Consider the following 11,139-nt stretch of genomic DNA (forward strand, 5'->3'; position numbering starts at 1 on the left):
CGAACCTTAGAGCTCATCTCATCCCCTTGTCCTTTCCATACCACTCCCTAAACCAAAACTTTACATACTTCAATCTATACCTTGGGTCAAGAACAACAGCAACAAAAAGTATCATTGATATTATCTATACTTCCCCAATACTTATCATATTTTCTTTTCATCTCTACCGTCATACTCTTCAAAAGTGGATCCCCATCAACACTACACAACTGTTGCAATTGATCTTCAATGCTAATTAGCTCATGGAAGTATGTATTAGAAGTGACAAACAATCACCCAGAAAATCTAAGTGTCGCCTCATAAAATATGCCAAGAAATTTCACAAAGGTCTTGACATTTTCCCAATCAAGATAGTTAGGAATACAAATGAGCTTTTTCCCATTCCCATCCGCTTCACAAAAATAAAATTTGTAATGCCTATCCTCCTCTTCCAACCTATCAAATGCTCTCACAAATTTCAAAGCACAATCTAACATGAGATAAGTGGAATTCCACCTTGTTGGCACACCAAAGGACAACAAATATTTGGCTTTGATTTTTTCATTTTCAACACATTCTTAAAACTTCTTAAACCTTGCGGGAGAGGCTCTCACATATCGCACCGCATTCCTAACTTTGGCAATTGATTCATGAATGGACTTCAACCCACTTTGCACTATCAAATTCAAGATATACGCACAACAACGCATATGCATGAACTCACCACCCAATATGCTACTATCTCTTTCTTTTGTTTTCTTCTTCACATAATCAATTGCCACATCATTAGAATTAGCATTGTCCGCGGTGATTGTAAACAACCGGTCTATACCCCACTTCAACAAACATGACTCAACCACTCTACCTATGGTGTCCCCTTTGTGATTAGCTATAGGGCAAAAGTTCAAGATTTTCTTTTGGTAAGTCCAATCCCGATCAATGAAGTGTACAGTAACTACCATGTAGTTCAAGTTTTGTATGGATGTCCAAGTATCCATTGTCACACAAACTTATTGCCCAACAAAAGTCCCTCTCAAAATATCCACCTCACTAGAATAAATCTCCATACAAGCCCTTGCAATGGTAGTGCGATGGGGAATAGGAAACTTAGGCTCAACTATTTCAATAAATTCTTGAAAGCCTTGACGCTTCACAAATTTAAAAGGCAATTCATCAATGATGATCATCCTTGCCACGCCAACCTTATCATCTCTTCACTATAGTTTGCAACCACTAACACATTTGAACCACTTTTCCCTTCTCTGTTGGCTTGGAAATATAAAGTTTTTTGCTTATCATCACGGGGAAAAGGCCACTTCTTACACACCTTCATGTGTTGCAACATGCCCAAAGTACTATTTTTCTTACCATGACATTTATATTGATTTTTACAATACTTGCATTGAGACCTAGGATTTTTGGGATCAGAACCAGCCAACTTAATGAAGTGTTGCCATACTATAGACGGGTCCTTACCACCTTGTTTAGGTGATAGTGGGGGAAGTGATGCACCAAGTCCAATTGGTGCTGCAGGTTCAAGTGGATTAGGGTTAGCACTACCAGGACTATGAGGAGGTGGGTTAGGGTCCCCAGGTGCACCAAATCCAGGTGGAGCATCGACATCCATCTAATAAAACAATTTCCAACCAACAAAAAAACAAATTTTCCACAATAATATCAAATTATAATTTTTCCAGCAAATACAATTTCAACAATAACATACTAACAATCATTAATCATTATTCAACAATTCATGTCACTAATATTAACAACAATTCAGAACTAGAGAATTAGCTTTTATTTTATATTTATATTGAATAAATATAAAATAAAAGCTAATTTTCTATATAATTATATATAAACTTAAAGCAATTGTTACTAAGTACTAAAAATTTAAAATCATAATGTTGAATATAGTGAGTGTTTAGTGATTACCTCTCAATGAAGGATTGAAAACGTGAACTCTCCCAATCTCGTCTCCCTCAAAAAAAAAATGCTGGAAAAAATAAATAAATAAACGGTAGTGCTTACTACTTAGTAGATTGTGACAAATAAGTGCTGAAAAATTGATAAAATTAAAAACTAAACTGACAAGCATTAACTATAAGCAGCTAAAGCAAGAGAGCATTATAAAACTACACAGTATAAATTAACTAAACTAACTAAATAAATAAATAAACTAAAAACTAACTAAATAAATTAAATGCACGGTATAATAATTAACTAACTAAACTAACTAAATAAATGCACGGTATAAATTAACTAAACTAACAACTGACAAGCATTATAAATTTATAACTATAATATAAGCAAGAGAGCAAGAAGAATCTGCTGCTGAATGTCCACTGGTACTGAGTGTTTATTGTCCAGCCAAGACTCAAGAGGAAAGGGGTTGATGGGATAGCTTACTGTGTTTTGTCGTGGGCCCACTGTGAGCTAAGCTGCTATTGCTACGAGGCGCAACTCAAGCCGGCGAGATGGCAAGGCCGCGAGAGCCAGAGGCGAGGCGACTAGCGAGAGCGAGAGAGAGAGTTAAGGGATATGAGAGAGTTAAGAGTGAATTTATAGTGAGGCTGTGTATCTGAAAACCTACATAAAACGGTGCCGTCTTGTGTTTTTTTTTATTTTTTATAATTACCCAATACGACGACGTTTAGGTTTAGTAAAAAAATTTAAAATGAACACACCTGAGATGCCTGTGTATCGGTTCGATTCGACTCTCATTCGGTGTGCGCTTTGCGTCTCCGATGTCCTCATCGCAACGGCATTGGAGCTCCGTTCGCGTTCCGATCGCCAGCATCGGCTCCGTCGATCGGTGCCAATGGCAGTGCGGGAGGATTGGTGCCGATCAGTTTTGTCAGCTCCGGTGATGGTTTGCACACTCCTACTCACAGTGGTGACTCCACTAGGGATGTCGAGGGCTAAGCTTTGTGTTAGACTTTAAGTGACCAACTATATACCCTTGTCTTTTGCATGATGTTGATGTTTGTTTGTTTATGTCTTGTATTGTTTGTATGATATTTTTTTTTTGTGTTGCCATGTTGATTGTTAAGAGCTTTCCCTAATTGTCATAGTGTGTGCCATCAAAACAACAAATATGCATGTACCCATCTCAACATATGGTGGTAGTAACCATGGATCACCAATCTTCATTAGATTCGGGTACCTAGTGGCGAACTCACCAACTCATACCTTAAAGTCACTGGATCATTTCTTGTTGACTATAAAGGATAGACCATGCCGATTAGACCAATGTAATGTTCATTACATTACAAGTTGGGAGGTGTAACGTCCTAGCTATGGGAAACAATGAAACAACAAATCCACCCTACAATGTAATGACTTAGAACTTACCCTTAGGCCAGTCCATGTTAAAATTGCATTGCATGTTGTGTGTGTTTGTTTGGTTGGTTGATTGATTGATGTAGGAGGGGACCTAGCTTTGATTGACCTAACCAAGCCTTTTCTTAGGGGAGAATTTGGTTAAGATCAGAGGGAAGACTCCAAAGAGAACCCAAGACCAACACTTAAGCTAGCAGTTCCAGTTCCAAACCCATCACGATACTGAAGCCCGTGAGTATAGAAGATACTCCACTATTGCAACATCATAATCTTGTGTTCAACCTACAAGACAGCCCAAGCCACAAGAAGTCCGAAGACTCCATCACTATGGCAGAAGGGGGAGAACATCCAAATACTAAAGAACCCATGAACACTTAAGAGCTACTAAACACCATGGTAGCTAGTCAAATCCAATTGAGGGAGGACATGAACCTTATGATACAACAATTTCAAAACTTGAAGAGTGGCCAAAAGGAGAACAAGACTAACCATAATTCCCCAACCATGAAGGGTAGAAGAAGATCAACAAGAGGATAAATAAGGTGGGAGAGATGATCAAGAGAGCTCGCAAGATGAAAGACCTCATGAACTACCAATCACTCTCACTTTTCCTAAAAAAATATGCAAAGAAAAATTAAAGCAAAAGAAACAAAATGCTTTTAAACATGATTGCAAGCATGTATTCTAAGAGATGTGAGAGTTATAGGATGTACCTCGAAGATGATAGTCCCCATTAAGCAGTTATGATCGTGGGTGAGTTAAATTGATTTACTCATATCTCAATTCGTCATAACATAGAGTCACTTATGCAATCTTGTGATGTTTTCACACACAACATGCAATATTCTTTGCTACTTTTGATACATGTGCAGGTACAATGTAATTTGGCCATCACAAGGTTTACATGTGTTAATGCATGCTCACTAAACTGTCTTAACTTGTTTTTGAAATATAAAATTGTTTAGACTTGTTTAGTGTGTGTGTGTGTTTTTGGATCTATGTGCTTACATTTTTTCTTGATTGAGAGATGTTTTTGAGAGATTAAAATGGCAAAATCTTCAATTTGCTGTGTGTTTTCTTTGTGAAAATTTGAGTTAGTATGAAGGGTTTTGACCTTGGTAGGAGTTTATATTTGTTGAAATTTTTGTTATAAAATTTTAGTTGAAGTAGAATTTTCAAGCTTTTGAAACATATATCTAATAGAATTTTACATAAACTAAACTATTGTAGAATTACAAGTTGAAGAGAAATAATAAATATATAAGATATAAAACCTAAAATAATAAGAATATAAAATAATAAGAATCTAAAATAATAATAAAAAGAAAATAGCAGTGACGTGAAAAATTGTGGGAGCTCTAGAAATTTTGGTTTTATATATAACATACATTGTAGTACAAATTACACCAACGTTAGAGAAAATTTGATTGATGAAATTGCTAATTATTAAATCAAAATTACGATTAAATATAATGTTTTAATTGTAAAAACAAATTTTTACAATTAAAATTTTCACATGTAGATTTTTCATACTAATAAACTCACTCACAAGTCACAACAATAACAATATTATAAAGTAGTAATCATAGAGAGTTAGAGCATGAAAGATGGCAACATGTCTTTACCTCTACATTTACTTTGAGCAACTCCATAGATACAACGTTACAAAGTGGTCTCATGAAGTTCTGTACCTTTTTTGTAAAATTTTCAATTTGCTGTGTGTGTTAAATTTGAGTGAATATGAAAGGTTTTGGCCTTGACAGGGGTTTATATTTGTTAAAAATTTTGTTATAGAATTTTTAAGCTCTTAAAACATATATCTAATAGAGTTTTACTTAAACTAAACTATTGTAATACTTGATAAGATAATTACACGTTGAAGAGAAATATTAAAAATATAAGATATAAAACCTAAAATAAAAAGAATCTAAAAAAAATAAGTGGTGACATGGAAAATTGTGGGAGCCTTAGAGGTTTTGGTTTTATATGTGTGTGTGTGTGTTTATTTGCTGTTTTCTTTTTACATGTAGTAAAAATATAATTATAGGAGAAGAGGATAAGAAGAAAAAAAATTATATCTATTTTTTTTTTCAAAACTAAAACGTGTAGTCATGTACTACTTCTTCTAAAAAAAAACATGTATAGATTTTTAATATATATATATATATATATATATATATATATATATATATATATATTAATCATTAATTATCATTCTATTGTAATTTCAAAGAAACGTGTACTACTTCTTTTTACGTGTGCTTTTGTTTTTGATATTAAACATTTGGGTTTAAGTTTTTTTTTTTTTGCTGTTTTTTTTAATTATGATTTTTTTCAACTTATATATTATAATAAGAAAATAATTAGATGAAGAATTTGAATTGTAATCAAATTATGATTTTTATCAACTTAAAAATTATAGGAAAAAAAAATTATATCTATTTTTTTAAGATCTAATAAAATTTCTACAATCATAACTGTGGGGGCAGAAGGGTCAAAATATGTTCTTGGGTCTTGGGCATGATCCGAGGGTATTAACTTGTCCGAGGAGGGTTTAGTAGTAATAAATATATCAAACTTAAAAACCCACAAGCAAACTATTGCGAAAGAGGTTGGTGGAAATAGTCCGAGGAGGGGGATCTCCTCGGCTATATGAAGTGAAGACTATGCTATGCGCCATGATGTTTATTAGGAAATTTTGGGAGGTCTGGTGGATGAAGATGTGTTCCACAAGGATACAGAGAGAAAGAGTGAACGAGAAATATCTTAGAAAAAACTGCTACCACCGCATTAAAGACTCTACACCTACCTCTCTGGCCGCATTAATGAAGAAATGACCTCTGAACAGTAGTGATCAGCCTTACACCTATTGTTTGAAGACTTCAAGAGGGTGGTGGATGGGACAAATATCTATTTTGGTGATCTGAGCCATACATGAGAGATGGAGAGAGGAACGAGGATGATATAAAAGGAAAAGAAAGGCATTCAAGCAAGGGGATCGGAGAAGATAGAGAAAAATATTGTACACTCCACCTTGAATTGTAATCTATTTTTAAAACAAGGAAAAGCAATACAAGTCATCATCGGCTTACGTCCCAAGAAAGTTTCTACTACATAATCAGTTTGTCACACGTAAATTGGGGATCTAGCCCATCATTTTTGTTATCCAACATTCATAGAACCTAGGTTTCAAGCCCACACTCTACAAATTTTATTGTATAGGGCTTTTTGGGCCTACACCCTTCGTACTATTGGGTTTGGGTGTGAATTGTGACCTTACAATTGGCGTCGTCTGTGGAAAATCTTGTGTTTTAGGAATTGTAACATTATGGCAGGCTCAGGTCCACATCATGCAGAGTCTATGGGGTCCCAGCATGAGGATCACTCCCTGCATCTTGAGCACACTGATAGGAGTCGTTCACGAGATGGAAGCAGAATCCCTCACGAGCAACATGCAAAAGCCATGCAGAAGGAGATTGACCATTTAAAGAAAAAGTTGCGCTGCAAGAGGCGAAGGCGAACGCCCTCTTTTTCTGACCCTTCTTCTAAATATAGCCAGGGTAGTGGCGACAGGTCTAGGTCAAGAACTCCTCCTGATCATCTTCATTGTCATCAGGGCAGGGAATCTTCCTCTAGGGGCTTAGGAAATGATGTTATGAGTAGGGCATTACACCAAATTTCCAAGTCACCTTTTACACGTAAGGTGGAGAAGGGGAAGCTTCCACGGCGGTTCACTCAACCCACGTTCACCATTTATAATGGCCGAACAGACCCTATAGAACACGTGAGCCATTTCAATCAAAGGATGACGGTACACTCTAAAAATGAAACTTTAATGTGCAAAGTCTTCCCTTCTAGCTTAGGACCTGATGCGATGAGATGGTTTAATGGATTGAAGGCAGGGTCTATTGATTCCTTCATGGAACTCACTAGGGCATTTGGGTCCTGCTTCATCACTTGCAGTAGAGTTCTTCGGCTTCTAGATTCGTTATTGTCCATGGCCATGAAAGAAGGGGAAACCTTGAGAACATACTCTAACAGGTACTGGGAGATGTTCAATGAGATTGATGGTGATTTTGATGATGTAGCGATACAGACTTTCAAGGTTGGCCTCCCTACTAAGCATGACTTACAGAAATCTCTGACCAAAAAGCTTGTAAGAAGTGTACATCGGCTCATGGATCGGATTGATGAGTACAAACGGGTTAAGGAAGATCAACAGTAGGGTAAGGGAAAAGCGAAGGTTATCCCTCAAGAGAGGAGGGACTTCAGGTCGGACAGATACAACAATAACAGGCCCCAAAGAGATTTTGCTGGGCAATCCAATCCTATTGTTCCACAGGTGGTTAACACTATATTTCGAGAACCGGTGCATCAGGCGTTGGAGAAAATTTAGAATGAATCATACTTCAAATGGCCCAACAAGATGGCTGGGGATCCTCTGAGGCGTAATCAGAATCTCCATTGCCACTATCATCAGGGCAGAGGTCATACCACTGAAGATTGTAGAACTCTGTGGAATCATTTGGAGCAATTGGTTAAGGAGGGAAGGTTGAAGAAATTTTTGTATCATCCCAATGTGCAAGGAGGTCATTCGGGTTCGGTGAGCCAAGGGAATAATTCATCAAGGCCTCCTCTAGGAACAATCAATGTTATTTTTGCTGCTCCTAGCAGGACTGGTTCTCGTCCTACCAGGGTGATGTCTATGTCACGAACTCTTGCCGAGGAATCTGACTCTGAGCTAAGGAGGATTAAGGGGAATACTCCACATATTTTAGGTTTCTCGGAAAAAGATAAGATTAGGACTATTCAACCGCATGACGATGCTTTGGTTGTTACGCTGAGGATAGGGGGCTACGACGTGAGAAGGGTAATGGTTGACCAGGGTAGTGGTACAGATATTATGTACCCCGACTTGTTTAGGGGGCTCAACTTAAAACTCGAGGATCTTTCGGCTTACGATTCACCACTGATAAGCTTTGAGGGGAAAGCTGTCATACTAAAAGGGCAGATTCAGTTACCTGTGTAATCAGGTCCAGAGGTTGTAGATGTAGATTTCATTGTGGTAGACGATTATTCTCCCTACACGGCCATTGTGGCAAGGCCTTGGCTGCATGCTCTAGGTGCTGTTTCCTCAACTCTACATGTCAAGGTGAAATTCCCGTCTAGAGGACTGGTCGAGGAAATTATTGGGAGCCAATTTGTGGCTAGACAGTGTATGGCAGCTGCAATTCTGCATTAGCTTGGGCCAAAGTCCTCGGCCTCGACTACGGGGGGCTTATAGCAATTAATGTCTCTGACTACACCCAATGCAGTGGCAGTAGAGGAAGCTACATGTGAGGAGTTAGAGAAAGCTCTTATAGATGATGATCCTGAAAAATTCTTTCAGGTGGGAGTCCAGTTGCCACTTCAGGAGAAAATGGAGCTGGTTACGTTTTTAAGAAAAAATGTAGATGTATTTGCGTGGGATGCTTATGAAGCCCCTGGGGTTGATCCGAGTTTATTTGTAATCACTTGAATGTCAATCCGGCTGTCGTTCCGAGGAGGCAACCACCTCGGCGTTCCTCTAAGGAGCACTCTGAGGCTATTAAGGAAGAGGTGCTTAAGCTCAAAAAGGTTGGTGCTATTAAAGAAGTGTTCTATCCAGAATGGTTGGCTCATATAGTGGTAGTAAAGAAGAAGAATGGGAAGTGGAGAGTGTGCGTGGATTTCACGAATTTGAACAAGGCTTGCCCTAAAGATTCATTCCCAATGCCTCGTATAGATCAGTTGGTGAATGTTACAGTTGGGCATCCTCGGATGAGTTTTTTGGATGCTTTTCAAGGTTACCACCAAATACCTTTGGCTTTGGATGATCAGGAGAAGACATCCTTTGTTACTCCTACGGAGAATTATCATTATAAAGTAATGCCTTTTGGTTTGAAAAACGCAAGGGCTACCTATCAGAGGATAATGACCAGGTGTTTGAACCACAATTGGGGAAGACTATTGAAGTGTATGTGAATGACATGGTGGTGAGAAGTAAAACAGTGTCCATGCATGTGGAAGATCTGAACGATACTTTTCAGACACTAAGGAGGTATCAATTACGTCTTAATGCTTCCTAGTGCTCTTTTGGTGTGGGATTTGGAAAGTTTATGAATTATATGGTAACTCATCGGGGAATTGAGGTCAATCCTGCACAGGTCAAAGCAATCAATAGCTTACAGCCACCTCGGAATCCTAAAGAGGTTCAGAGGTTAACTGGAATGACTGCTGCTCTCAACCGGTTCATCTCTCAATCTGCAGACAGGTGCAGGCCTTTCTTCCAGTTATTGAATAAGTGGAAAGGATTTGAATGGACCGAGGAATGTGCTTTAGCTTTTCAATAACTCAAGGATTATCTTTCGCGACCAACCATTATGTCTCGACCAGAAGTTGATGAAGTTTTGTTTGCGTATATTGCCGTGGCTAATCATGTTGTTAGCTTGGTTTTGATTCGGGTCGATAATAATGTGCAGAGGCCAGTTTATTACGTGAGCAAATCCTTACATGAGACCGAGGTGTATTATCTACCTTTGGAAAAAGCTGTCCTAGCGGTAGTGCATGCTACACGTAAGCTTCCCCATTATTTCCAATCTCATACAGTTGTTGTTTTAACTCAGCTTCCTCTTAAGTCTGTACTTTGAAGCGCTAACTACATGGGGAGGATTGCTAAATGGGGTACCATCTTGGGGGCTTTTGATATCAAGTATATACCTCGCACTTCCATGAAGGGCTAGGTCCTTACTGATCTGGTGGCGGAATTTGCGGAGCCCTCATTAGAAGAGAATGTTAAAGGCTTGGTCATGGATGAAAAATCAGTTGGCATGATCTTGTGTAAAGAACCTTTGATGTGGAGAGTGTATTTTGACGGAACAATAAATCAAAAAGGGTTTGGTGTGGGTTTAGTTCTGGTGTCTCCTGAGGGGTTTCTTTTCGAGAACTCCTTGAGGCTAGGGTTCTCAACTACCAACAATGAGGCAGAATATGAAGCGTTACTAGTAGGGATGGATATGGTTCAAAAAATGGGTGGACAAGCAGTACAAATGTTCTTGGATTCACAACTAGTGGTGGGCCACGTAGAAAGGAAGTTAGAGGCTAAAGATCCAAGAATGCAAGAATATATAGCCCGGGTCAGGTATTTGCAATCAAAGTTTAAATCTTTTACTTTGTCACATGTCTCCAAGAGTATGAATACCCATGTTGATTCCCTAGCTACCCTTGCAACGTCCTCGGCACAAAGCCTTCCTCGAGTCATCCTTGTTGAAGACTTGTGTAAGCCCTCTGGGATGAATAGTGACACCATTCAGGTTCATTAAGTAAAAGTGGGACCTAATTGGATGGATCCTATAGTGTCCTTCCTTAAGAATGATGTCTTGCTGGAGGAGAAATCTGAAGCAGATAAAGTATGCAGAAAAGTACTTCGATTTTGGCTATCCAAGGATCAAAAGTTGTATAAACGCTCTTTCTCAGGACCATATTTGCTATGTATACATCCAGAAGCAACAGAATTACTTTTGGAGGAGTTGCATGAGGGGATTTGTGGAAGTCACACAGGAGGAAGGTCTTTAGCTCACAGAGCTCTTACCCAGGGGTATTGGTGGCCCAATATGCAGAGAGAGGCCCAAGTTTATGCAAAGAAGTGTGACCAATGCTAGAGATTTACTTCCAACATCCATCAACCAGGGGGTGTTCTTAATACTTTGTCTAGTCATTGGCATTTTACTCAATGGGGCTTGGACATTGTAGGACATTTCCCAAAATCAGCAGAGAATAACATATGGTTGCTCGTTGAAA

At 38.4% G+C, this 11,139-nt stretch overlaps 2 protein-coding genes across 2 annotated transcripts; both read left to right on the forward strand.

The window, feature by feature from the left end:
- Positions 1 to 7,747: 7,747 nt before the first annotated feature.
- LOC142612241 (uncharacterized) lies at positions 7,748 to 8,350 on the forward strand. Its single transcript, XM_075784360.1, has one exon. The coding sequence runs from the start codon at positions 7,748 to 7,750 to the stop codon at positions 8,348 to 8,350; it is 603 nt and encodes a 200-aa protein (XP_075640475.1).
- A 1,117-nt stretch (positions 8,351 to 9,467) lies between these two features.
- LOC142612242 (uncharacterized) lies at positions 9,468 to 10,661 on the forward strand. Its single transcript, XM_075784362.1, has 3 exons — positions 9,468 to 9,613; positions 9,788 to 9,980; positions 10,083 to 10,661. The coding sequence occupies exons 1-3, from the start codon at positions 9,468 to 9,470 to the stop codon at positions 10,659 to 10,661; spliced, it is 918 nt and encodes a 305-aa protein (XP_075640477.1).
- Positions 10,662 to 11,139: the final 478 nt, after the last annotated feature.

The sequence above is a fragment of the Castanea sativa genome, chromosome 10 (assembly GCF_040712315.1).
Source record: "Castanea sativa cultivar Marrone di Chiusa Pesio chromosome 10, ASM4071231v1".
NCBI lineage: Eukaryota > Viridiplantae > Streptophyta > Magnoliopsida > Fagales > Fagaceae > Castanea > Castanea sativa.